This window comes from Pelodiscus sinensis, chromosome 18, assembly GCF_052426305.1.
Source record: "Pelodiscus sinensis isolate ZL-2025 chromosome 18, ASM5242630v1, whole genome shotgun sequence".
Taxonomy (NCBI): Eukaryota; Metazoa; Chordata; order Testudines; family Trionychidae; genus Pelodiscus; species Pelodiscus sinensis.
Genome location: NC_143069.1, coordinates 28,348,931 through 28,375,334, shown reverse-complemented (window position 1 = coordinate 28,375,334; position 26,404 = coordinate 28,348,931). Strand labels below are relative to the sequence as shown.

The 26,404-nt window shown below is 54.2% G+C and overlaps 2 protein-coding genes across 3 annotated transcripts; one reads left to right on the top strand and one right to left on the bottom strand.

Annotated features, from left to right (window-relative positions):
• Positions 1-142: 142 nt before the first annotated feature.
• Positions 143-11,869, bottom strand: LOC149523345 (uncharacterized). The gene is made up of 4 exons (XM_089770427.1): positions 11,831-11,869; positions 3,047-3,703; positions 2,689-2,884; positions 143-2,414 (listed from the first exon to the last, which is right to left on the bottom strand). Exons 1-4 carry the CDS (start codon positions 11,867-11,869, stop codon positions 1,945-1,947), a joined length of 1,362 nt encoding a protein of 453 aa, XP_089626553.1. The 3' UTR covers positions 143-1,944.
• LOC102449859 (uncharacterized) lies at positions 6,866-25,835 on the top strand. 2 transcript variants are annotated; one of them, XM_089770037.1, is made up of 9 exons: positions 6,866-14,518; positions 15,959-15,997; positions 17,689-17,982; positions 19,347-19,385; positions 20,111-20,358; positions 21,233-21,271; positions 22,406-22,646; positions 24,176-24,220; positions 24,990-25,835. In XM_089770037.1, exons 3-9 carry the CDS (start codon positions 17,724-17,726, stop codon positions 25,178-25,180), a joined length of 1,062 nt encoding a protein of 353 aa, XP_089626163.1. In that variant the 5' UTR covers positions 6,866-14,518; positions 15,959-15,997; positions 17,689-17,723; the 3' UTR covers positions 25,181-25,835. The 2 variants fall into 2 exon arrangements, with proteins under 2 accessions (XP_089626163.1, XP_089626162.1); XM_089770036.1 differs by having other exon boundaries at positions 6,867-14,518; positions 20,111-20,404; positions 22,356-22,646.
• The last annotated feature ends 569 nt before the right edge of the window (positions 25,836-26,404 follow it).

Below are 26,404 nucleotides of genomic sequence, written 5' to 3'. Positions count from 1 at the left end.
ACTTCAAGAATTAGCTGGAGCCTAGCGATGTCTGGGGACTCGATGAGGAGATTCGCCAGTAGGACGTGGAGGACGTCGGGAAGGGCCCGGCTGAGTTCCTGCAAGGCAAGGCGGAGCCCTGGGTCAGAGGGAGGGTTGGGGCTGGGGGATCCAGGCCACCAGAGGCTGCTCCTGCTCCTGGCTCGGAGGAGGGGGGCGCGAGGGAGGGGACGTACCTGCATGTGGATGGGCTCCTGCTGCCAGTCCACAGACGCTGCCTCTGTTATTGCCGCCCTCAGCAGGGGGCTCAGGAGCTGGGCCTGCAGGGGAGGCTTCAAGGTTTTGGCAGGAGAGAGGGGCAGAGACTGTTAAGTCAGCAGCAGGAGACAAAGACTTTCCCACTCCCTGGTCAGGGGATCTGCTCTGGGAGGGAAGGGACGGGGGGGGTCGGTACCTGAGGCTGCAGGCGGCACTGAGGCGGTTGGCCAAGACCAGCGGCAGTGGGGAGAACTGTGAGACCCCAAGGTGATAAAGGGGCATGTGAGACTGGGGCGTGTGAGACTGGGGCCCCCAGCACGTCCCCAAGAGAGACTGACATGGCCCCACCCCCGAGCCCTGCCCTCTGAAGGGTCCAAAATGAAAAGGCCCAGCTGGGCCACATGGTGACCCATCGTCGACCAGTCGGCTGAGTTCTGAGGGGAGAGAAGACGGGGGGTCCCTCAGCATCCTGGGGCTGCAAGTCCCATGCAAACGGCCGCAGAGGCGGTTGTGAGCTCGGGGGACGGACAGAGACACCTCCCGGGGCGGGGGTGGGGGCGGGGCTGGTCTTGCGAGGAGACAACCCTGAGCAATGGCCCGACTGAAGGGTCACTCTGGGGGTGGAACAAGGGGATCCACTAACGGCCACTCCCCAGTCCCCAGGCCCAGGTGCGGTCACACAAGAGCCCCCCTAAAAGGCCCAGGGTCACCCCTCCCGGGGAAAGGAGAACGTGGATCAGTCCTGGCCCATTCCCGGCCCTGCCTCTGCCTCCCGGGGATGCTCCCTGCCCTGCGCCCTACAGCCCCAGACCCCCCGGCTCCGAGGTCACTTACGTCAAACCCCGGGAGGGTGGTGGCGACTTGCAGCAGGGCCGTGGTGCTGCCAAGGGCCCTGGCTCACTCCTGGGGCAGGAGGGGAATCCAGCCACGTGCTCAGGTGCTGTGGGGGAAAGAGGCAGGTCAGGACCTGTAGGGAGGCGCCGGTTCTGGGCAGAGTCTGGGCTCCTCTCAGGCTGTGACCCCCCCCAGCCACTGACACAGCTCCTCTCTCAACCCCGGGGAAGCAGGGACAATGGCCCCGTCTCCCCCATGGGGCTCACCTCCATTATCAGCTGGAGCCGGGCGGTGTCTGGGGACTGGATGAGGAGATTGGCCAGGAGGGCATGGAGGATGTCGAGAAAGGCCCGGCTGAGCTCCTGCAAGGCAAGGCGGAGCCCTGGGTCAGAGAGAGGGTCGGGGTTGGCGGATCCAGGCCACCAGAGGCTGCTCCTGCTCCTGGATGGGAGGAGGGGGGCGTGAGGGAGGGGACATACCAGCTTGTGGATGGGCTCCTGCTGCCAGTCCCCAGACACTGTCTGTCTCACGGCCGCCCTCAGCAGGGGGCTCAGGAGCTGGGCCTGCAGGGGAGGCTTCAAGGTTCTGGCAGGAGAGAGGGGCAGAGGCTTTTAAGTCAGCAGCAGGAGACAGAGACTTTCCTACTCCCTTGTCAGTGGATCTGCTCTCGGGGGGCGAAGGGTCGGGGGGGGGAGGTTGGTACCTGAGGCTGCAGGCGGCGCTGAGGCAGTTGGCCAAGACCAGCGGCAGTGGGGAGAACTGTGAGACCCCAAGGAGACAAAGGGGCGTGTGAGACTGGGGCCCCCAGCACGTCCCCAAGAGACTCTCACACGACCCCACCCCCGAGCCCTGCCCTGCCCTGGCAGCGTGTCCTTACCTCTCCCACCCTGACTGTGTTGCTGTGGGCCAGGACCCACCTCTCCTTATACCAGTGCCTGCACCACAGGTCCTCGGCCTGGTGGATGTTGAGGCCTGGAAGAGACAGAACAGGGTCATTCTGCTGGCAGGTCTGAGCCCTTCCCCTCCCACGGGTCCCTGCAGGCATCCCTGGGCAAATGGAGGGGCAAAGGGGGCAGAAGGACGGGAACACAGAGGGATGCATCCCCCCTTGGGCCAGTCTGGGGGAAAAGGGCTGGGACACAACCCCCGCCGCCGGCACCCTGGGGCCCAGATCCCGGCTGGGTTCCTTACCCCTGTGGTGCAGGATGACTTGGTAGAGGCTGTGCACCCCCTTCCGGGCCAGTCCTCTGAAGGGTCCAAAATGAAAAGGCCCAGCTGGGCCACATGGTGACCCATCCTCGGCCAGTCGGCTGAATTCTGATGGGAGAGAAGAGGGGGTGTCCCTCAGCATCCTGGGGCTGCAAGTCCCATGCAAACGGCCGTGGAGGCGGTTGTGAGCTCGGGGGATGGACAGAGACACCTCCCGGAGTGGGGGCGGTCTTGGGAGGAGACAACCCTGAGCAATGGCCGGACTGAAGGGTCACTCTGGGGGTGGAATAAGGGGATCCACTGACGACCACTCCCCAGTCCCCAGGCCCAGGCGCAGTCACACAAGAGCCCCCCTGAAAGGCCCAGGGTCACCCCCCCCCCGGGGAAAAGAGAACGTGGATCAGTCCTGGCCCATTCCCGGCCCTGCCTCTGCCTCCCGGGGGACGCTCCCAGCCCCGCGCCCTGCAGCCCCAGACCCCATGGCTCCGAGGTCACTTACGTCAAACCCCAGGAGGGTGGTGGCGACTCGCAACAGGACCGCGGTGCTGCCAAGGGCCCTGGCTCGCTCCTGGGGCAGGCGGGACTCCAGCCACGTGCTCAGGTGCTGTGGGGGAAAGAGGCAGGTCAGGACCCGTAGGGAGGCGCCGGTTCTGGGCAGAGCCTGGGGCTCCTCTCAGACTGTGCCGCCCCCCAGCCACTGACACAGCTCCTCTCTCGGCCCCCGGGGAAGCAGGGACAATGGCCCCGTCTCCCCCACGGGGCTCACCTCCAGAATGAGCTGGAGCCGGGCGGTGTCTGGAGACTGGATGAGGAGATTGGACAGGAGGGCGTGGAGGACGTCGGGAAGGGCCCGGCTGAGCTCCTGCAAGGCAAGGGGGAGCCCTGGGTCAGAGGGAGGGTCGGGGTTGGGGGATCCAGGCCACCAGAGGCTGCTCCTGCTCCTGGCTGGGAGGGGGGGCGAGGGAGGGGACGTACCTGCATGTGGATGGGCTCCTGCTGCCAGTCCCCAGACACTGCCTCTGTTATTGCCACCCTCAGCAGGGGGCTCAGGAGCTGGGCCTGCAGGGGAGGCTTCAAGGTGCTGGCAGGAGAGAGGGGCAGAGACTGTTAAGTCAGCAGCAGGAGACAGAGACTTTCCCACTCCCTTGTCAGGGGATCTGCTCTCGGGGGGCGAAGGGTCGGGGGGGTTGGTACCTGAGGCTGCAGGTGGCGCTGAGGCAGTTGGCCAAGACCAGCGGTAGTGGGGAGAACTGTGAGACCCCAAGGAGACAAAGGGGCATGTGAGACTGGGGTGTTTGAGACTGGGGCCCCCAGCACATCCCCGAGAGATGCTCACATGGCCCCACCCCCGAGCCCTGCCCTGCCCTGGCAGCGCGTCCTTACCTCTCCCACCCTGACTGTGTTGCTGTGGGCCAGGACCCACCTCTCCTTATACTAGTGCCTGCACCACAGGTCCTCTGTCTGGTGGATGTTGAGGCCTGGAAGAGACAGAACAGGGTCATTCTGCTGGCAGGTCTGAGCCCTTCCCCTCCCACGGGTCCCTGCAGGCATCCCTGGGCAAATGGAGGGGCACAGGGGGCAGAAGGAGGGGAACACAGAGGGACGCATCCCCCCTTGGGCCAGTCTGGGGGAAAAGGTCTGGGACCCGTCCCCTCACCGCCGGCACCCTCAGGGTGTCCCTGGGGCCCAGTTCCCAGCTGGGTTCCTTACCCCTGTGGTGCAGGACGACTTGGTAGAGGCTGTGCACCCCCTCCCGGGCCAGCCGGGTGGGGGGCGAAGGAGGGCACGTACCTGATTGTGGATGGGCTCCTGCTGCCAGTCCCCAGACACTGCCTCTGTTATTCCCGCCCTCAGCAGGGGGCTCAGGAGCTGGGCCTGCAGGGGAGGCTTCAAGGTGCTGGCAGGAGAGAGGGGCAGAGACTTTTTTCCACCAGCTGGTTTCATCCCTGCTACAAGCCCCCAGCGCGAAGGAACCAACTAAACTGACTAGCCAAGGGACTTGCTGTTCTGGGGGATGCTGGATGCCACAGGCCTGGCCCAGTGAGCTCTTTGGGGTCAGGTCAGAGGCAGAAACTGAACAGGAGCTGGGGCTGTGGGACGGAGAGAAGCTGTTTGCAGTGGCTGAGACGGGGTTTCAGCGCCTGTCGGCTGGGTGAGGAGGGGGCTGGGTGTGGCCCAGGCACAGCTGGGAAGGACCTGGGAAGGGTGGTGGCACCCAGCCCGGGCCGGAGCAGCGTGGGGGAGGGGCTTGCGGGGGGTTTGGTACCTGAGGCTGTCGGCGGTGCTGAGGCAGTTGGCCAGGACCATGGAGGTGGGGAATCCTGTAAGACCCCAAGGGACAAAGGGGGATGTGAAACTTGGGCCTCTGGCACGTCTCCCTGAGGAGCTCACACAGCCAGCACCCCCCAGCCAGCAGGATCCCACCCTCACCTCCCGTGACCCTGTAGCCCTCCTGCCCACCACAGGGGCCCCTCCTAACACCCCACTTCCCTAAGAGGGACCAACTCAGTCCTTGTCCCCAGGTCGCCTTCAGCCCCTCGCTGTCCTCAGTGACCAGCCTTTGAATCTCCCCATCTCTGCTTTCCTAAGCCCACCCCCAGCAGCCAGCTTTGCTGCCTTCCAGCACCCCCATGGCCCGGGGAGAGCCCCCCCCCGCATAACCTACTCCCCCTCCAGCACTCTCATCCCTCCCCATGGCCCATGTCTGTGTCCCTCCCTCTTCCAGCATCCTCACCATTCACATGGCCTAGGCAGGGCTCCTGTCCACCCCACGTATCCTGTCCCCTGCTGCCGGTTGCTGCAACTCACTCATCACGATCTTGGCCACCACGGTGTCCTGGCATCAATGCGGTGCCAGGGTGTCCTCGCCTCTTTGGAGGTGGCCGGGCAGGCCATGGGGATGGCCATCAGGAAGCGCTGCACAGCGGTTGGACTCTGCACCCCCAGGAATTAGGTTAGGGGACAGAATCCGTGAGCCTGGGACCTGCCTGCCCCACCTAGGACAGCTGCAGGCCTCAGGCCTCCCAGAAGAGGAGGTGGGAGCTGTGAGTTGTTCAAACATCCCCCCTTCCCCGCCGTAGGGTATGTCTAAACTAGCCCCCTAGTTTGGACTAGGGAGGCTAATATAGGCATTCGAACTTGCAAATGAAGCCTGGGATTTAAATATCCCAGATTTCATTTGCACGTTCCCAGATGGGTGAAATTTTAAATGCCCCGTAGTCCGGACTAACTGCCTGTGGCTACACGCGGCAGGGACCCGGTAGTTTGAATTAAAGCTCCTAATTCGAACTACCGTTATTCCTCCTGCAAGTTGGCTTCATCTGCAAACTTCATAAGCGTCTTCTCTACGCTAATATCTAAAGCATTGATGAAGATATTGAACTAAACCCCGTGGAACCCCACTGGTTTTGCCCTTCCAGCATGACTGAGAACTGTTGATAACTCCTCTCTGAGAATGCTTAGCCAGCCAGGTGTGTCATTCTGTTTTTCTTCACTATTCATGGTTTTCTAGACATGGAACTGATCTCCCACCCATGGTCATTTCTTTTCCAAGCTGAAAGGTCTCAGGCTTGCTCATCTCTTCTCACATGGAAGCTGTTCCTTCCCCAAAATCATTTCTGTTTCCCTTTCTGTCCCTTTTGCTTAGATGGGGTGACCAGGATTTCACATGAGGGCTCACAGTGACTTAACACAGAAAATATTATTTCGCCTTTATAGAATTATCTATTCCTTTCCTAATGACTCCCAAAATTCAGTCAGCTAGGCTGTTGGGTCACAAGCTGCGGGGTGGGCAGCAGGGGAAGGGCACAAAAAGGCAAGAACTGAGGACAAATGTGGGGGGATGGAGGAAAAGGGAAACCAACCAGGAGAAAGCCCCAGTGGCGCTAAGGACGCAGCCCAGGTGGGGAATCTCCTTCTAGCTCTAGACCGAGGGCTGGGCCTGCCTGGAACCCAGCCGGCCCCGGGCGGGATCCAAACCCCTGGGGGCTCTTACCTTCGTCACAAAGGTGTCGGGATGTGGAACTCACAGAGCACAAAGGACCCGTGAGGAGGAGACGCACCAGAGCTAAAGCAACCGGGGGTCTCCAAAGTCCCCTGGGCCCTCCCCCCCTTTTATCAGCCTGAGATGTGGGTCCCTCTGTGAGGTCATCACCTCCCCACCTGCCCTTTGCCTTATACGCTGAGGGCTGCTGAAAACCAGTGTGAGGTCACTGCCCCACCCCACCCCCGCCAGGCGAATGTCCTGCCTCTGGGCTCCCTAGGCAGGTTTGGGCCATTCCCGGGGGTCCCCCCACTCCCTGAGTGTTCATCCAGGCAGCCGGCCGGCTCCAGTCACACTCCAGAGGCAGCTCCCTCCCCCACCCCCTTCACCCCCAGCACTGGGCTTCCTGGCCAGGAGAGAGAGTTAGAGCCTCCGGCCCACCCCGCTGCCTCTCACAGGCTCCCGGCTGGCCCATCCCCCCTCAGATGACAGTTGGCCTCCCCCGCTTTCCCAAATGACAGTTGGGCTGCCCCGTTCCCCTCCCCCCAGGTTGCAATTGGGCGGTTTCCCCCCTTGAGGGGCCTGTTGCTGACTCCACTCGCCAGGCCCCTCCCCCCACAGCAGCTTCCCAAGTTGCTGCTGGCAGCTCTGGCCCATCCCCCACATTCACTGCACCCAGGGCTGGGGGGGTTGGGCCCGTCTCAGCAGGGGCTCCCCCAGGCTCCAGTCAGTCTCCAGCCCACAGAGCAAAGGGCCACAGTGCTGCTGGGTGTTTGCTCCCCTAGTGATGTCCCTGTGCCCTGCAATGCAACACGCGGGTGACGCTGGCTGTGGCCAGCCACGGCCAGACGCCCGAGCGAGCGCGGGGACCAGATAGGTGCCAGAGGAACAGATCCCAGCTCAGCTCTGCTGAGCACACAGCTGCCCCCAATCCGAGATTGCCACCCTGCCTGCTGAGGCGCCCGCGCTGGAGAGGCCTTGAGCAAACTCCCCAGCTCTAGGAGCCGGCCTGGAGCCCAGCTGGCCCTGGCGCTGCCAGGCTCAGGCTACAGGTGTGTCTGGGTTTTACTATCCCATTGAGGTCAAACCTCCTATTGCACCAACTTCTTCTGGGGAGAGAGATGTTTTCAGCCAGGGCTGGCCCACAACATTTTGGCACATGAGGTGGGGAGCTCAAATGACACCCCATGCCTGCCCACTTGGGCCAAATCTTTGAAAGGTCTCAGTTCTGCTGTCTTCCTGTTCTACTCCTCTCAGGGTACTGCTCTGCTGCCTACATATGCACCAGCAGCAGACACAATTTTCTACAGTCTGGGTCCTACTGGCTCCCCCCACAGTCTGGTACCTGATGTGGCCGCGTCAGTTCGCCTCATGGTAAGGCCAGCCCTGCTTTCAGCTACACCGCTCTGCTGTCCTGGGACCTGCACAGCTCCAACACTGCAGAGAACAATGTTGGTCATGGTACTACATGCCAGGGTAGCAAGGGCCTGAAAAGGAAAGAGACAGTGGCCACTTGCTAAAGGGAATGGGATGGCTAGCAACAAAGATGGGATTCAAATCCAACCATGTGGAATACAAGGATTCAGCCCTAATTCAGTGGCCATCTTTTCATCCAACAGAGCATCTTTCCCATGAGCTGTCTTCAGTCCGATGAGTTCAGGCACCCAAGGGAATGCACAGAAGAAAACACAGATGTTGCCTGCAGGATGCCAAGTTCATAGCTATGTCACACAAGATGCTTGTGTGGTTAAGGACCAGCTAATTCACTGGGCAGCACACATGTGTTTGAGAAAGAAAGAAAAAGAAAAAGGAGGCAGGTTAACCTTTTAAAACAAAAATAACATTGTGAGAGCATTTGTGTCATCACAGTGAATGACACACCCCACCTCGCTGAGAAGTGAGAAATGAGACCTGCTCACTTGGGGTCAGGCCTGGGGAGGTCACTGTTGTGGAAGGAGAGGTGTCTGCACAGGAGACTCTGCAGATGCTCAGGGTGCTGGTGCCTTGTTTTGTGGTTCCCTCCTCGTGCCTTTGCACAGAGCAGCCAGACTGTGCGTGCAGAGTCCTGATAAGCATCAGCCACAGCTCCCAGCACTGACTCTTGTCTCCCTTCCCTCTTCTGAGCAGCAGACAGTCCCTCTCTAGTCCTGAAGAATTTGGCTCCATCAAGACATGCTACAGGGCAGGGGAGATGGGTCTATTTCTGTCATGGCTGTCCTGGGGTTTAGGATGGAGGGAAATGAGGCAGCATCTAACCAAGAAGTGACAGGGGTTGGGTTGCTCTGTGAGATCAATTAAACCTCATAGCAGAGATTTTCCAGCTTCCATCCCTGACATTTTATCTATTTTCTAGTCCCATCCACTTCAGTCTCTCCCCACCTGTGGCTGAAATAGGGTTTCTGGCTTCCAAGCAGGATCAATACTGGCCATATTGGGAGGGCTGGGGACTGTGAGGAAAGAGAACGTTGCTCTTTGCCTCAGTTTCCCTATATGTGAAATGAGAATAAGAATGAACTACTATCCTACCATAGCATGTGTGAGAATAAAACCAATTGATTACAGCAAGGGGCTCAGTTACTCCACTGCAGGGCATGCAGAAGAAGAGGGGGAGCATGGATGGGAATAACATTTTACGTCAGGGCTTCTCTATACACAAGGAAATTTCCCAGTGTAATCAATGCACTTATGGCTTTTCTAGTGTAACTCCCATGGGGATTCTTACGGTACGTCCACACAGCAACATTATAACTAGTGTTATTTTGAAATAACTTAGTCCACATCTATACACAAGCAGTTACTTTGAAATAATGTTGAAATACTGTCAAGCTGAAGGACTTCTTACTCTGACTCCTGTAACCCTCATTGTACGAGGAATAAGGGAAGCTGGAGAAAGGGTGCTCTATTTTGAAATAAGTGCTGTGCATGCATCTGACGAAGTGGGTCTTTGCCCACGAAAGCTTATGCTCCTACACTTCAGTTAGTCTCTAAGGTGCCACAGGACTCCTCGCTGCTTTTGCAGATTCAGACTAACACGGCTACCCCTCTGGTGATGTGTAAACGCTCCCTATTTCAAAATAAGGTATTTTAAAATAATCTACCGTATATAATTGATGTAGCCCAATTTGTGTAACTTATTTCAAGTGAAGCCCTGCTGTATAGAAGCAGTCTGATTGTGCAGTTAGAGTCCTAGGGTTATTCATAGCTTCTAAGGCCAGAAACAACCATTGTGCTCATTTAATCTGAGCTCAGACTTCCTATGTAACATGAGCCAGATAACTGCCCCAAAATGACTCCTGTTTGAATTAGAGCATCTCTTTGAGAAAACACGTCCAAGCTCCATTTAAAAATTGCTGGTAATGGAGAATCCACCACAGTCCTAGGTAAAATTTTACCAGGGTTAATTAGCTTCACTCTTAAAAAAATCCCTTATAGTTTATACTGCTTCCAAAATAACAAAAGATAAATCAGAAAAAGACGGTGTGACGGCAGAACCCAGGTGTGACAGGGACTTCCACTGGTGTAACTGGAGCAGTATAAACTCTGCCCTTAGCTGATATCAGACAACTTCCTGTGATGCACTATGGGGGCAGGTGTTTGAATCCAGTGTCCATCTGCTCTGGGAACAGGTGAGCGGTGCCCACAGCTGCCTCTGTTGCCTCAGCAGGAAATGATCCATGTTCACTTTGCTGGGAAGGCTGGGGCAGCTGAGAACTGGCCTGGCCGCTTAGCGTCCACACAGGGTGATTGAGCCAGTGGAGCTTTCTCACGACATCCGCCACAGCTGGCTCTGAGCGCTCTGGGTTGCATCTCCCCTGAGGGCCAAGGGCAGACTGGATCGTGGAGACACAGCCCCTCCCTCTCCTACAGCTGGTTTCACACTGTGATTCAGGACATACATAACTGGTACAAGCACTACTGGCCTAACCTTCCAAAGTGGCCAATGGTTTTGGGAACCCAACATAACACAGCTGAAAGGGTGATACAGACAGATTGTGCTGAGCCTCCATCTGCTGGAAATCAGCCTCTTTAAGGTGTCTTAAATGGGGCCCCCAAAATCACTATTTGTTTTTGAAAATTTTGGTCTCGGTACTTAACCATGTTATCTATCTCTCTATCCCCATACACAGCCATCTATTTAGCCACGGATCTATCAATCGATTTCTCTCTTCATTGCAGGCTCTGTGCATCTGACTCCTTGCAATCTCTAGTGTAGAGACAGTTCTTGTTTGTGTGGAGCTTTTTCTCTGCTTCTTTCCAGTTCTGGGTGAATGAGGCAGCTGCAGGATCTGCAAAGAAGGAAGAACTCATTGTGCAGTTGCTCCACATACCTGCATTTGCAGCTGTGGGTGGAAGGAGAGAGGAGGGATATGTCTGAGTTCCCCTTCTTCACATCCTACTATGCACAGTTCATCATCCCGCCATCAACTTCCCCTTAACCAGCTTAAGGTAGGAGACTTTCCCTGTTCCTGTTCTTGTAGCCAGTCTGGGATGGGGCCACTCCAAGTGAAAGCCCCGGAGCCATTTCTCTGCCATAAGAGAACTGACCCTCAAACATGGGACCTGATCCTAAGGCCAGTGAAGTCAGTAGAGTCTTTCCGTTTACATTAAGGGGCTTTGGATCAAACCTTATCTGGGCAGCATTGTCTGTATTACAAGCAGTGTCTGGCTGCCACCCAAGGGTGCCAGCAGCTCAGCCTGAGCCACAGCCCCTGGATCACCCTGGGCTGGAGCTACCACAGCTAAAAATGGCCTTTAAAAGTTAGAGTTCTTAAAATCATAGAATCCCAGTGCTAGAAGAGACCTCAGGAGGTCATCAAGTCCAGCCCCCTGCCCAAAGCATGTCCAGTCCCAACTAAATGATCCCAACCAGGCTTTGTCAAGCTGGGATTTCAAAACCTCTGGATGGAGATTCTTGTCACACATTTTCTTTTTTTAAAAAAAGTTTCCATTTTTCCACAGAAAAAAATAAAAGATTTTTTGAAGTTTTCTGAAAACAAAAACGGAAAATAAAAAAAAATGAACTTTTTTTTAAAAACCACTTTTTGGAGAGATTTCAAAATTCTCCTCCCTCCCTTTTTTCCATTTTGGAAAAGATGGGGAAAATGGGGACAAAATGTGAAAAATTCTTTTCACAAAAGGTTTGGAAAGAGTGATTTTTTAAAAATATCAAAACAAACAGTTAACCCCTTTTCACTCTGTTGTCTTCTGGGCATTGTTTATCACAGCCAGTCTTAAACTGTGCTCCTCTGACCTTCAGCTGAGCTCTTCAGAAACATCCCCATCCCACTGCTCTGCAGAGCTGAGGGGTGAAACATGCCCAGCTACCATCGCAGGGCAATCCACTTATTTACCACTATGCAAAACTGCTCTTCCCTGTGCTCCAGACACATTTCCTTTGAGGCCCTTGGCTGTTTGGCTCCCTGCAGACGTGTTAAGGCCTGTTAACAAGACTTGTTTTCTTTCTCAGGACTCTTTGGACATTTTCCCTTGTTCCCTCCCTTGCTTAGTCACCCAAATTCCAGCTCCCACCGGCTCTGAAGTCCCTTCTGGATGCTCGTTCTCTGTTACCTTCTGTTCTTCCTTGTCCAACTGGGCCTTGGTGCCCATCTCTCAGCAGGGGAAGCAGACTCCTCAGCTGTCCTGAATGGGCAAGAGGGAGAGGGTCAGTCAGGGCAGGATGTTGACTAAACAGGTCGGGAATCCACTGCTGTCCTAGGGTAGGTGTTTTGTGAATGTGTATGAGGGGGAGAATTCACTCTTGTGCAGAGGGTCAGCATGAGGCCCAGACCCATTTATATCCATCTTAACCCCAATGGGTGGATTTTCTCCTGGGGAAATTGGATGCTTCCCACCAGGGACTAGAGACCAGGACGGAGGCAAAAGTTTCAGGCTCCTCATGTATCTCAGGCCCCACCAGTCACTCTGTGACTTCTCACCCAGGCTCAGCTCTGCCTTTAGCCAGGAGGCTGTCTCGGTCCCCAGGCAACGAGATGGGACGGACGGCGTTTCCCCAGTGATATGTTTAGATGCAAACAAGCAAACCAGGTTCTTTCAGTTCTCAATCTTCCAGCCCTAAATAGAGACGCTGCGGCCAGAGCATAGAAGGGGGGCAGCCAGGGCAGGAAACGGAGTAGTGGTGAACATTAGACCTGAGGAGGGGACAGAGCAGGTCAGAGAGAGGCTGCATCACCTCTGCTACCTGAGCCCTACAGAATCGAAGGAGCTGGGAGCAGGGAGAGGAGCTGGCTGGAGCAGCCATCCCTGGAGAGCAGACAGGGGCAGATCAGAATAGAGCGAGAGACAAGAGCGTCCCTTCTCCTGAAGTCAGACAGGGTACGGGGGGCAAGTGGGAGGGGGAAGCGACTGCAGATTGTGACCCTGTCAGGAGCTGAAACTGCTGTGTTGTTTCCATCCGATTCCTAATCGGTCCCTTCCACCACCCTGATGCTCCTGTCTCTGTGTCTTTTGCTGCCCGGTGAGTATCCGGGACCCCTGTGCTAATGAGTAGCTGGTTGGGGGGAAACAGAACCGAGAGCAGCCCTGGACCCAGACTGTTGGCAAATCCTCTTTAGTGGGAGAGAAATGGGAACCAGTGTAAACAGTGGGTCTGAGTGCTACTGGGGCAGATTGCCAGCTCCTTTATCAGCATCACTCCATTGCCGTCAATGGGGGCACATCCACAGCTGGTGGAAATCAGCGAAGGTCCAGTGGTTTCAGCACCTGTTTACATGTGCTGAGGATCTGGCCCTCTAGAGCAGTGCTTCTCAACACAGATATGTGTATCCCTAGAAGGCACACATAGGTCTTCCAGGGGACATGTCAACTCCTCTAGCCATAGGCCTGGTTTTCCAACAGACTGCGTAAAAAGCTCTAACAAAGTCAGTACAGACTAAAACGTCATACAGTGACTTGTTTATTTTGCTCTGTACAGTATACACTGAAATGAGAGTACAATACTTATATTTCAATCCATATTTCAATTATTTTATAATGATATGATAAAAGTGAGGAAAATAATTAACCTATCAGGAATCATGTAACTGTGACACATTTGTGTTTTCATATCTGATTTTGTCAGCAAGTCATCTTTAAGGGAGGTGAAACAAATCTGGCTCCTAAAAGGGGTAGAGCAATTTGGGAAGGTTAAGAGTCGCTGCTCTAGGGAGCTGAAGGGAAAGGTGATCCCAGCTCAGCTGAGGTCTGTGTACTCTAAGGATCTGCCTGGTTTGCTTCTTCACCAAAACAGGAATCAGAGATTTATTTCCCTATCTATTTATAGGCAGCTTTTGGCAATGAAGTGGGACTTAGAAAAGAGGCACATTTTATCTCCAATGTTAACCACACATCACCTTTCTTTTTCCAGTAATAAATCCCAGCAGCCAGAAGATCTGCTTAGCTCCTGGTAAGTTTGTCTGTCGCCCTTTCAGGTGAAGAAGATAAGTTATTATTATTGCTGTGGAGTCTGGAGAACCTGCTCCAGAGACATTACATGCACCCCACAGTGGTTGTGCAGGCAGAATTAATCTGCATGGCAATTAGATGCACACATCTAGCCTATGTCATGTACACAGCCCATAGTCCAAACTCTGGAAGCCTAAGTCAGCTGGCACAGCCCAGCCGCCTGTCTTTAACTGCAGTGTAGACAGACAATTAGCAGTCACAATTCACTTCCGTGGCAATGAACTTCCTTTGGCAACCTGCTTCCAAGGTGCCCTCTAGCTGGGAATCCACCAGTGACCTCAATGACAGAGCTGACCTATTGCCTTCCCAAAATCCCTCCTAGCCCCCATCCTCTACAAGAGCCAAATGTCTGCCCAGAAGGAGGACTCCGTGCTGCTCCAGTGCTCTGTCATCTCCCAGATCCCGGCCATCTGTGTCATCTTCTGTAAGAGCCGGGAGGAGGTTTTCTCCAAGACAGGTCTAGAGAAGAAGGTCACCTCTCCCACCCATTTCCCTTCCCAGGTGCTCTCCCTGCCCCCACCCTGTATCTGAACCAGACGTCTGCTCAGCAGGGAGACTCCGTGCGGCTCAAGTGCTCCGTGGTCTCTCAGTCCCCAGCCACCCGCGTCTTCTTCTGTAAGGATGGGGAGGAGATTTTGTCTGAGACAGGTCTGGAGAAGAAGATCACCTACAACTATGACCATGCCGTGTCCAGAGGCAGCTCTGGGAATTACTCTTGCGGGTACGAGATCCAGGACAGTGACAACCGGGTGAATAGATCCCAGCTCAGCCCTGCCAAGCACCTCAGTGTCACCGGTAAGAGGCATGAATGGCAAAGCGAGTAAATCATCCAAGCTCTGGCAGAAAGAGAATCCAGATGCAGACAGCTGAGTGACAGCAGTGTTGAGCAGAATTAGATTGTTACCCTCCAGATGCATCTCCCTTAGATGAAGACATGACACCCACTTTGGGGGTGGATCACATAAATGTAAGTGAGACAGCAGTGGGAATTTGATTCCTAGGATTCCTGGGTTATCTTCAAGGTGCTGGAAGCAGAATTAGAGACAGCATAGCCAAGCAAATAAATCTGACAAATTCCCTCTAAAACAGTGTTTCTCAACCTTTTTTTTTTAAATAAAGTACTCCTTTAAAAAAAAATTATAAGTACCCCCCTTTAAAAAAAATGTAAGTACACCCAGTACCTACAATTTTCAGACTCACAAAATGTTTTTCTACTATTGCAACACATTTGTTTAAACAACTTAATCATAGCCGGGCGCGCAATTACATTTTTGGGTGTAAAAAGTACAAAAGCAATAAAGCGCTGTCAAGCTAAAAACAACAATTCAGTTTTCTCCAAGTTTCAGTTGTGTTGATGTACCCCACAGACTTCTCTCGAGAACCCCTAAAAGGCTGGGCTCAGCCATCGCAGCAGCGTTTCTCACACACCGAGTGTCACCTGGCGATACCAATGGGCCCAGATTCCCCTTGTCCCTCTGGCACAGGCAGGTGAGCAGCAGAGCCGAGGAGTCAGACCCCACAGCTCTGACAGCTCCTGGGCTCTGAGCCTGGCTCTGTCGCCCCCCCCCCCCCCCAGCACTCTCCTTGCTGCATAGAGACTCTGGCTGTGTCTAGACTACATGCCTCTGTCGTCAGAGGCATGTAGATTAGACACATAGGCAAAGGCAAATGAAGCCGCGATTTAAATGATCGCGGCTTCATTTAAATTTACATGGCTGCCACGCTGAGCCGACAAACAGCTGATCAGCTGTTTGTCCGCTCAGAACGCTAGTCTGGACGCTCCCCTGCCGACATCAAAGCCCTTTGTCGGCAGCCCCGTTATTCCTCGTGGGATGAGGTTTACCGGGGCTGCCGACAAAGGGCTTTGATGTCAGGAGGGGAGCGTCCAGACTAGCGCGCTGAGCAGACAAACAGCTGATCAGCTGTTTGTTGGCTCAGCGCGGCAGCCATGTAAATTTAAATGAAGCCGCGATCATTTAAATCGCGGCTTCATTTGCCTTTGCCAAAACAACAAATCTACATGGCTCCGTCGACGGAGCCATGTAGTTTAGACGTACCCTCTGGGTCAAACACACCCCTGGGGTAATTCATCTGCCTGCAGCACTTCCACCAGGGGGAACCCAGCTCAACCAAGGTCTGAGCGAGTCAGGCAGTTTTTGTCCCTGAAGAGGGACCTCAGAAAAAGAGGGTGATTTTATCTCCAGCACTAACCACAGGTCACCTTTCTGTTTTCAGCTCTGGGTCCCAGCAGCAAGGAGATCTGCTCAGCTCCCGGTGAGTCCGTCTGTCTGTCCCCAGACACACTCAGCCCCCTAACTAGCTATCATGCCAGAGAGATTTATAGTAGCAGGAAAGTTTTCCAGCTACAGAACTTAATTATGAAGCAGTAGGAGATTTTCCCAGCATTGCCCAAGTCCATAACTCAATTAAGGTGGGGTGTGGTTTTTTTAAATAAAAGGAAAATGTACATGCTTTATTTAAATGAATGCATTTTTCAAAAATAATATTATTTTCATAAAGTTAATTTTATTTTGTATTTCTAAAAAAAGGGATTGTTGAAATTTTTCCATTCTGTTTTTAAAATATTTTTTAATGGAATTCCAACAAGAATATATTTTTCTTCATCCTCTTATCATTCATTATATTTCAACAGAAAAGGGTTGCACTCCATTTGGTTTCCAGTAACCTTTTCTTCTCGTTTTCAAACCGAAAGCATGGATTTAACTGTGTTAAAACAGAGCACTACTTCAACTTTCTCCATTTTCTCTCTTTTCTGCAAGGTTTATTGAGAGGCAATCCCATTCCAGGGTCAGCCTATTTTTCTGTCTCATCTGGGTTCAGTGTTTTTAAACAGCTGCTCAGTTATGTCAGTTGTGAGGACTGTACTTGATTAGGTGATTCTGTCTCTTTTCTGTTTGCCTTAATGAAAAGTAATCCCACTCCAGGCATATCCTGATTTCCTGATGCAACCTAACCCTTACGTTGCTTTAATTTATGATAAAAGAAAGCTGTAAACCAAAGTTGGTGGCCCTAGCTCTTACTGTTTAGGAGTTATTGGACAGACAGGCAGACAGACTGACAAACTCTAGTTGATTATCAGTATTATTACTAGATGCCCCTAGATGCGCTAGTGCTGAAACAACAACTGGCTCCAGAGATGTTGAGCAAATCCCACAGCTCTGAGCAGGCAGAGTGTGACTTTACTGCAGGCAGAGGCCCCCAGCTGGGCTATGATGTGTAAGCAGCCCTGTAGCTTGAGACCAGCAAACCCAACTCAGCTGGCATGGGCACGCAGAGGGCTTTTAATGACAGCAGAGACAGACCCTTAGCAGCTGTGAGATGCTTCCATGGCAACCAGCTTCCTTTGGAAAACTGCTTTCTGGGAGCGTCATGAAACAGGGGCCACAGAAGGCCCCATTGACCCCTGATAGAAATGTAGCCATGCCCACAAAACAGATATTAGACAGGACCACAAAGAAAAAACAGTTTCTTGCCATTTCAACCAGAAAGGACCTTGTCTCAACGACTTAATTACCTGCATCCTGCTTCAAAAGCCTTTTAAAACTGCACTTGAAAGAGAATCCTCTGAACTGTTATTCATGCTAAAATTCGACACTTTATGCCAGGGTCTTAACAAAGACTCTACTTATCTTACCCTTTACAAAGATAGCTTCCCCAATTATCACCTCTAATATCATTAGCTCACAGACATTTACCTTCCACCCCCCCACCCCCGCATCCCTCTTCTGTTCTGAAATTTGATTTGTCCTTTTCATATGTGTTCATTTTTTTTAAATTGTATCCTTTGGTATATATGGTGACTATTTTCTTCCACTATTTGATCTGAGGAAGTGGGTCTGGCCCATGAAAGCTCATCATCTAATAAACCATCTTGTTAGTCTTTAAAGTGCTACATAGTCCTGTATTTTGTTCCATTGACCCCTCTGACTCATTCCTCTTCCCAGGTGCTCTCCCTGCTCCCACACTCTACCTGAGCCAGATGTCCGCTCAGCAGGGAGACTCCGTGCGGCTCAAGTGCTCCGTAGTGTCCCAGGCCCCAGCCACCCGCGTCGTCTTCTGTAAGGACGGGGAGGAGATTTTGTCTGAGACAGGTCTGGAGAAGAAGGTCACCTACAACTATGACCATGCTGTGTCCATGGACAGCTCTGGGAATTACTCCTGTGGATACGAGATCCAGGACAGCGACAAGTGGGTGACCAGATCCCAGCTCAGCCTTGCCAAGCACCTCAGTGTCACTGGTAAGAGGCATGAATGGCAAAGCAAGTAAATCATCCAAGCTCTGGCAGACAGAGAATCCAGATGCAGACAGCTGAGTGACAAAGGTGATGAGCAGAATTCGGTTGTTATCTTCCATTTGCACCAGCCCTTAGATCAGGGCTGGGGAACTTTTTTCAGGTTGGGGGCTGCTGACCCACATTAAAATCAGTTGGGGGCCGCACACAAGTGAGAAGCCCAAGAAAAACCCTCACTGGCATGGTATCCAACAGAGAAGAACGCTCCCCACAGTTCTCTCACACACCAGAGCCTTGGGGGGCGGGCCTAAGCTAGTAGATTTTGTGTGCTCCAGCCCTGCAGGTTGTGGCAGAGGAGCTGGAGCACTAGCACGGTCTCTACAACACTGGGGGGTGAGCCCTGAGCCTCGGGGTCCAGTTCCAGGCAAGCTGGGGGTTGCATCCAGCTCCCAGACCTTATGTTTTCCACCCTTGGTGTGGATGACTGTGTCGGTGGGACACATCAATGCTAGTAAGACGGCAGTGGGGTGTTGATTCCCAGGACTCTTGGGTTCTCTTCCAGGCGCTGGGAGCAGACTGTGATAGATATTAGAAGCAGCAAAGTCAGGCACCTAAATCTGGCACATTCCCTCTTAAAGTAGATTTGACTGGAGTTTGTTGTGTGAAAACCTTCCTTCTGATCCCAGCACTGCCTCCAGTGACCTTGTGCAGCCCTTTGGTGTCCATACAAGGGGTGAATGACAGCTCTTATGTAAGACCTGCAGAGAGAAGTTACTCACACTCCCTGGAAAAGCTGGACCTAGAGCACAGCTTTCCTGGCTCATAGCTGAGTACCACTCTCAGGCTCTGTGTGGAAAGCACACGCCCATACACACCACATGTACTCAGGGGTACAAGGCTGACAAATACCCATAAAGTACATGACATTTGGCTGTGCTCACAGAGCCACTCTGGGGAGGTTCCACCCAGGGCACAGCCCTATCCCATGGGACTGGTGCAGGGCTGGGCTCAGCCATCGCAGCCACGTCTCACACACTGAGTGACACCTGGCGGCGGCGATGGGCCCAGATTCCCCTTGTGCCCCTGGCACAGGCAGGCGAGCAGCAGAGTCGAGGACTCAGACGGCTCCAGGGTCAGACCTTAGAATCCAAACCCGGCTCTGCCCACCCAGCTCTCCACTTGCTGCATAGGGACTCTGGGCCAAACACACCCCTGGGGTAACATCTCTGCCTGCAGCACTTACAGAGAGGACAGCCCCAGCTTAACCAAGGTCTATGTGAATGAGGCAGTTTTGTGCCTGAAGATGAACCTCAGAAAAGGGGAAGATTTCTCTCTCCAGCACTAACCACATGGCACCTTTCTGTTCCCAGCGCTGAGTCCCAGAAGTCAAGAGATCTGCTCAGCGCCCGGTGAGTCCATCCGTCTGTCTGTCGCAGGGCCAAATTAAGATGTGGTGAAGGCCCTGTTGCATTAACAAAAATAGGACAATGAAAATAGGAATCATCAACTTTATATTTGCATCTGTACTGGTACAAAGGCGAGAATGCAAATAAAAACTAGTGTTTTCTTTATTTAGAGGCCCCTCCTAATCTGAGGCCCTAAAATGTTGCTCACTCAGTTTGTGTGTAGATCTAGCACTGGTCTGTCCCCAGACACTCGGCCTTCTATCTACTATCACACCAGAGGGATATGTAGTAGTAGAAAAAGCTTCCAGATACAGAAGATTATTAAGTCTTATTAATGTTATTATGGTGGCCCCCCGATGCCTTTCTCAGGGATCAGGGCCCATCGTGCCAGGTGCTGCACCTCCTATGTGAGGATCTGGTCCCTGCCCCTGCAGAGCTGACAGTCTCAGACCTGGCATTAGTCCCTGTCACCCAGCTCTGCTGAAACAACAGCAGCTCCAGATCCTCCTTCTCCTGAGCAGGCTGAGTGTGAATTTACTGCAGGTAGATGCCTGCGGTGGGCCTGTGATTACTATGCAGCCTTGTACCTCGGGACCAGCAAACTGACTCAGCTGGCATGAGCAAGCAGAGATGTGCAGTTAATGGCATGTCTATGGCAACCGGCTTCCTATGGCAAACTCATAAAGCAGGGGATACTGAAGGCCCCTCTGGTGCATTTCCCTTCCCAGGTGCTCTCTTTGCCCCCACTCTCTACCTCAGCCAGACGTCTGCTCAGCAGGGAGACTCTGTGCGGCTCAAGTGCTCTGTGGTGTCCCAGGCCCCAGCCACTCGCATCATCTTCTGTAAGGACGGGGAGGAGATTATGTCTGAGACAGGTCTGGAGAAGAAGATCACCTCCGACTATGACCATGCCGTGTCCATGGGCAGCTCCGGGAGTTACTCCTGCGGGTACGAGATCCAGGACAGCGACAACCGGGTGAGCAGATCCCAGCTCAGCTCTGCCAAGCACCTCAGTGTCACTGGTAAGAGGCATGAACAGCAAAGCGAGTAAATCATCCAAGCTCTGGCAGAAAGAGAACCCAGTTGAGCAGAAGGATTAGGTTGTTATCCTCCATTTGCATCAGCTCTGAGATGAAGACACAATACCCAGTCTGTTGGTAGATCACCCAAATGTTAGTGAGTCTGCAGTGGGATGCTGATTCCCAGGACTCCTGGGTTCTCTTCCTGACACTGGGAGCAGAATTAGAGGCAGCAAAGCCAAGCAACAAATCTGGCACATCCCCTCTTGAAGGTCCCACGACAAAGTAGATCTGACTGCTGTTGGCTGTGTGAAAACCTCCCTTCTGTTCCCAGCACTGCCTCCAGTGACCTTGTGCAGCCCTTTGGTGTCCATACAAGGGGTGAATGACAGCTCTTACCTATGCCATAGCGGCATGAGCTCGCAGCTGTGACATGCAGAGTGGAGCTACTCACACTGCCAGGAAGAGCTGGACCTAGAACGGGGGCGGAGGGGTCTCCTGGCTTGTAGCTGACACCAGTCCCAGGCCCCAGGCTGAAGTGTGGGTGGTACAAGGAATTTGGCTGAGCTGGTTGAGCCATTGAAGAAGCCCCTTTGGGGAAGTTTCACTCAGGGCAGAGCCCTGTCCCATGGGACTGGTGCAGGGCTGGACTCAGCCATCGCAGCCACATCTCTCACACACCGAGTGTCACCTCTGCCTTTTATGTTGGGGGAAGACCCAGCTCAGCCAAAAACAATGTGAATGAGGCAGCTTTTGTCCCCTAATAGGAACTTTAGGAAAGGGGGAGATTTTGTCTCCAGCACTAACCACACGTCCCCTTTCTGTTCCCAGAGCTGCATCCCTCCAGCCCGGAGATCTGCTCAGCTCCTGGTGAGTCCATCCGTCCCCACACACACTCACCTATCTCCCATGCCAGAGGGGTTTGCATTGATAAAAGCCTTCCCACTATAGGATTATTATTAAATATTATTACCGGTTGGACCTCCCTGGACTGGCATCCTCAGGACCTGACCTCTCCCGAATGAGGGAATTTGCAAGATCAAGGGAGGTCCATTGCCAGCAGCTTCCCAGGACACCGCCCCTCCCTCCAGCTCTGCTCCAGCCCTGCTGCTACAGGGCTTTTGTTTGGCTCTGGCCCCCTTCTGCCAGCTGCATGGAGTTCTCTGGGGATGCAGCTCCCCAGCTGCCCTGCTTCTGTCTCACCTAGATGGGGCTTCCCAGGCACGGAGCTCTATGGCTGCCCCACTGCTGCTGTGCCAGGTCGGGGCTCTGTGGCTGCCATGCTGTGCTGGGCCAGGACAGCACTGTTGCCCCACTGTGCCGCGCCGGGCCTGTGCCGTGCCCAGCGGGGGCTCCTGGGATGAGGCTTGCCAGTCCCAATGGTGGAGTGCCCTGGTGCTGGACTCCCGACCGGCTTGCATTCCCGGCCCTGGGGCTCTCTGGTCCAGCAACATCCGTGATCCTGCCAGACCTCGGATGCTGCAGAACCAGGGACTCCTGGATTTAGGAGGTTCAACCTGTAGCATTATTACAGTGGCCCCCATCCCCCGCTCTGAGGGATCAGGGCCCCAATGTGCCAGATACTGTACCCCTACGTGAGGCTCTGGTCCCTGCTCCCAGAGAGCTGACAGTCTCAGATCTGACGCTATCCCCCCATTACCCCACTGTGCTGAAACAACAGCCTGCTCCAGAGACATTGCTCAGACTCCCAGCCCTGGAGCAGGCAGAGCACATGGACACTATAGTCAGAGGCCTATGGCTGGCCTGCGACATGTGAACAGTCCCATTGTCCAAGCAGGGACCAGCAGGGGCTTTTCTGATTGCAGTGCAAATGTACCCCTAGCAGCTGTAAGCTGCTTCCATGGCAACCAGCTTCCCCAGGCAAACTGGGATCCCCATGAAACAGGGGCCTCTGAAAGTCCCATTGACCCCTCTGACCCATTCCCCTTCCCAGGTGCTCTCCCTGCCCCTATTCTCCAGTTGAGCCCGACGTCTGCTCGACAGGGGGACTTCGTGCTGCTCAAATGCTCTGTGATATCCCAGGCCCGAGCCACCCGCATCGTCTTCTGCAAGAACGGGGAGATTTTGTCTGGGACAGGTCTGGAAGAGAATGTCACCTACGACTATAACTACACTGTGACTGGAGACAGCTCTGGGAATTACTCCTGTGGGTATGAGGTCAAGGACAGCGACAACCAGGTGACCAGATCCCAGCTCAGCCCTGGCCAGAGCCTCAGTGTCACTGGTAAGGGGGGTGAAGGCAGAGCAAGTACAATTGTTCAGATGTGGATGGCTGAGTGATGGGTGTGATGGACAGAAATGCAGGTTGTTATGCTCCATGTGCATCAGTCCCTAGAATGAGAAATGGCACCTGCTTTCCCAGTGGGTCGCACAATGTTCAGCCAAACAGCAGCTGTATGTTGGGTCCAGACATTCTGTTTTCTCTTCCTGGCTCTGGGAGGAGACTGTGGGGCGTGTTAGAGACAGCGTAGCCAAGGGGCGAAAGGCAAAGTGGAAGAGACTGGGACTTGCCGTATTATCGTCTGTTCCCAACCCTGCCTCATGCAACCCTGTGCACCCCTCTGTGAAAGGCAGCTCTCACCTAAGTTCAGAGCAGGGGCTGGCAGCCAGTGGCCTGTAGGCTGCATGCGGCCCATTAGGGTAAGCCAGTTGCAGACGATAACACGTTATGCTGATGTGATTGGCTGTGGTTCTCTCTTTCCAGCCATTGCAGGAAGAGTGCAGGCTGCCGGGACATGCTGGCTGCCACTTCCCGAGCTCCCATTGGCTGGGAAGGGTGAACTGTGGACACTGGGAGCTGCAGGGAATTGTGCCTGCGGATGGTCAATGTAAACAAAATGTTCCGCCAGAGGCTCAACCTGCTGGGCCACATGCAGCCTGTGAGCCACAAGCTGCCCACCACTGCCTTAGGGACGTGTTCTCCTGGCTGATAGCAGGGGCTCTGGAGAACATAAAGAAGTTGATAACACGGCCGGGAAGAGCTGGGCCAAGAGCGCAGGGTCTCCTGACTCATAGTTTGGGGCCATTCTCAGACTCCAAGATGCGATGTGGGAAATTCATGCCCTGGCCCCAACTTCCAAAAAGAGGGACAGGGCTGCCAAAGGCCAGTGGAGTGTGAGGCACTTGGCAGGTCTGAGGGAGTCAGGGGGAACACTGGGCGTGAGCAGGGCCTAGGCCTGGTGCTGCCCCAGGCTCAGGGCAGCTGGGGAATGTCGCCCCCGCACACAGCCCGTCGCACGGCCCGCTCTGTCCACCAGGTGAGCTGAATGCTCCAGGCTGTCTGAAGGGAGCAGGGTCTCCCCGCATTCAGCTCCACAGACAAGCGCAACTGAATAGGGGGCAAGGAAGTCTTAGCTCAAGGCTGCCTGGGGCATTTTCACTCCGGCGGAGCCTCCACCCCAGTGCCAGGTGGCAGGATCAGTGAGGTGCCGGGTTGTTCAATGGACAGTGACGTCCTGGCTGGGTCGGCCGTGGGGAGACTGAGTGTGAGACTCAGAGCGAGAGAGTCCAGGGACCAGCTGCTCCACTGGTGTGAACTGGCAGAGCCCTGTGAACTTCTGATGGAGAGAAGCCAATTTACACCCGCTTGGGCTCTGACCCAGTGATTCCAGGGGGTGATGCTGATTTACACCTGGTGGGACTCTGGCCCAGGGGCCAGCAGAACCGCTCGGTCTGTCGCTGGGAGGCGCGTCCCTGAGGGGGCTTCAGGCGTCTCTCCCACACGGTGCGAATCTCTTTGCCCTTGTCACACAGGTGGCGGGAGCAGCAGCAGAGGAACAGAGGAGCCGACCCACCCAGGTAACGGGCTATTGCTCTGTCATAACCTGGTTAGCAGAGCCTGGCTCTGTGCCCCCAGCCCCGCCCTCAGGGCACAAAGTCTGGGGCAAACTCACCTCAGTGACCCCAGCTGGGCTGGGCTCTGGGCCATTTCCCCAAGTCAGAGGTCAGCACGGCCCCTGGCATCGCTCACATCCCACATCCACCCTCTCCTGAGCACACAGCTGGTGCCAAGGCCTCCTGCTGTCCTGTGACCAGGGCAGGTCGCCCACATGATAAACTGCAGCCACACTGGGGAGGGGCAATAGGGTCTCAGCTGCTTAAGGTTGCCAATCCACCTGGAGTATCCCAGAACCTGTTTCAGTCTCCCTGGGACGATGCAAGCAACCCTGGAGATTTTAAGGAAGACTTTAAGGAAATTACATTATGTCGAATTGGTAACAAAATCAGGACTAGGTTCAGTCAGCGTTGGTAACTCTAAGGCTGCTGGGTCTGTCCCCGGGTCCTACGAGGCCTTTGCACAGAGTCCCGGTGCAGCCTGAGCATACCAGGGCTGTTCTGTGCTCCTCCCACTCCTTAGGGCTGCGCTGGGCAAAGGGAGGAGCCTCCCCAACAGCCTCCATGAGTCCTCCAATGTGCCCCCTGCAACATGACCCCTCCATACAGCGAGGCCTCTGGGAGCTCCCACGGGTCCCTGTTACACAGTGGCTGCTCTGTGCCTAGTGCTGGCCCTGCAGGGCCACATGCTGCTTTTCACACGGCCCTCACCACAGCCCTTTCCATGTTGCAGGGCTGACCACGTCCATCACCATCTGGGCTGCCCGCTGTGCCCTGGTCCTGCTCCTCTTCGTGTCTGTGCCCATCATCACCCTTGTGCTGGAGAAATGGGGACAGCCCAAGTGCCGGGCCGGAAAAGACTCACAAAGGGAGCATCAGCATCACGGAGGGGAAAGGGACGGGGAGGTGGGAAAGTCAATGTAGGGTCTGAAGGTTTTGAGCAGATACCAGTGCCCAGCTCTGAGCAGGGTGTTGGGAAGACGCTATAGATCAGTGCTGCACCATAGCCCCCTGCAGTAACTGTCTTTGCCCAGTCAACTCCTCCTGCCTCCTTAAGAAGCAGAAGATTCCCTCTTTCGAGAGAGGCTGTGTGACTAGGGAGGAAAGATGGGCTCAGGTGTAAGAGCCCAGGATGGAACCTATGGGTGACTGGTAAGTCCCAGCTCTGCTACAGCACCCTTGGTTGGTCTTGTCAGTCAATCTCTCTGGGCCAAAATTCCCCAGCTGTGAAACAGGCTGAGACGTAGTGGGGGTACCTGGCTGGTTTCTATGCTGGGACTGTGGTAACCCCCACTGGCTGCTGTCTGTACCACGGCCCAGCAGGACAGGGGATGAGTCATTATGTCTCTCAACCTGTCTGACCAGCTACCCCCCATGGAGAGGAACAAAGGAAGGTGGAATGCTGCCCCTGGCTGGGGGAGCAGGTCTGGAAGAGAGGTAGTTAGTTTCTGTCTGGGAAGCAGGGGAGAAGGAGCTGGGGAGGGGGACTGGGATGGTAGGACCCAGCCACCCCCCATCTTAAAGGGGGGGGCATTGAGGCCTCTTAGCTCCAGTTCCTCTAACCAGATGACATCTGTGTTGTGCTGTATCCTGTAGAAGCAATAAACTCCCTCTATTCTACTGGCTGGTGGAGTCTGTTCGTGCCATTTTGGGGATGCAGGAGATGGGAAAACCCCAACGCGTCATCACACAGGCCAATTATTCTGACTTGTCAAGAAGAGAATTACCTAACCCCTCATGGATTTAGAAGCAGCCTCTGCTTGTGCTCTGTTCTGACTGCCTTGTGTTCCTAAATCCTTCAGGTGCTTTTGAAAATCTTCCCCTTACATGGCACACCCAGAAGTTCTGAAATTGGGCTGGTAGTTTTGGTCTCCCAGTAGCTGGACTCACAAACTACATTATAGCAGCTGCTTTACAAAAGAGCACATGGACCTGTGACCTGCATGAGCTAGGAGAAGGTGAGGCATAGGAACAAAAAACCCTCACATGACACACCTTGGTGAACTGAAATATAAATCCCAGATTTTGGGGATCCTTGTAACCTTAATGTTCCTTTAGCCCCCTGCTAGTTTGAATCTAGATGTTCATGGGTCACATACACCAAATTAATGCGATTGCTTCATGCAGTAATTGTTTTTGGGGGAGCTA

What these genes read in the sequence shown, in the direction of transcription:
- LOC149523345 (XM_089770427.1), bottom strand. Translation starts at nt 11,869, where the DNA reads ATGGGCACCAAGGCCCAGTTGGACAAGGAAGAACAGAAG. An exon ending in TGGACAAGGAAGAACAGAAG is followed by an intron (nt 3,704 to 11,830) that starts GTAACAGAGAAC and finishes GTATAAGGAGAG; the next exon opens with GTGGGTCCTGGCCCACAGCA. An exon ending in GGCAGGGCCGGGAATGGGCC is followed by an intron (nt 2,415 to 2,688) that starts AGGACTGATCCA and finishes CAGGATGCTGAG; the next exon opens with GGACACCCCCTCTTCTCTCC.
- LOC102449859 (XM_089770036.1), top strand. Translation starts at nt 17,724, where the DNA reads ATGTCCGCTCAGCAGGGAGACTCCGTGCGGCTCAAGTGCTCCGTAGTG. An exon ending in AGAGATCTGCTCAGCGCCCG is followed by an intron (nt 19,386 to 20,110) that starts GTGAGTCCATCC and finishes TTCCCTTCCCAG; the next exon opens with GTGCTCTCTTTGCCCCCACT. An exon ending in GGAGATCTGCTCAGCTCCTG is followed by an intron (nt 21,272 to 22,355) that starts GTGAGTCCATCC and finishes TCCCCTTCCCAG; the next exon opens with GTGCTCTCCCTGCCCCTATT.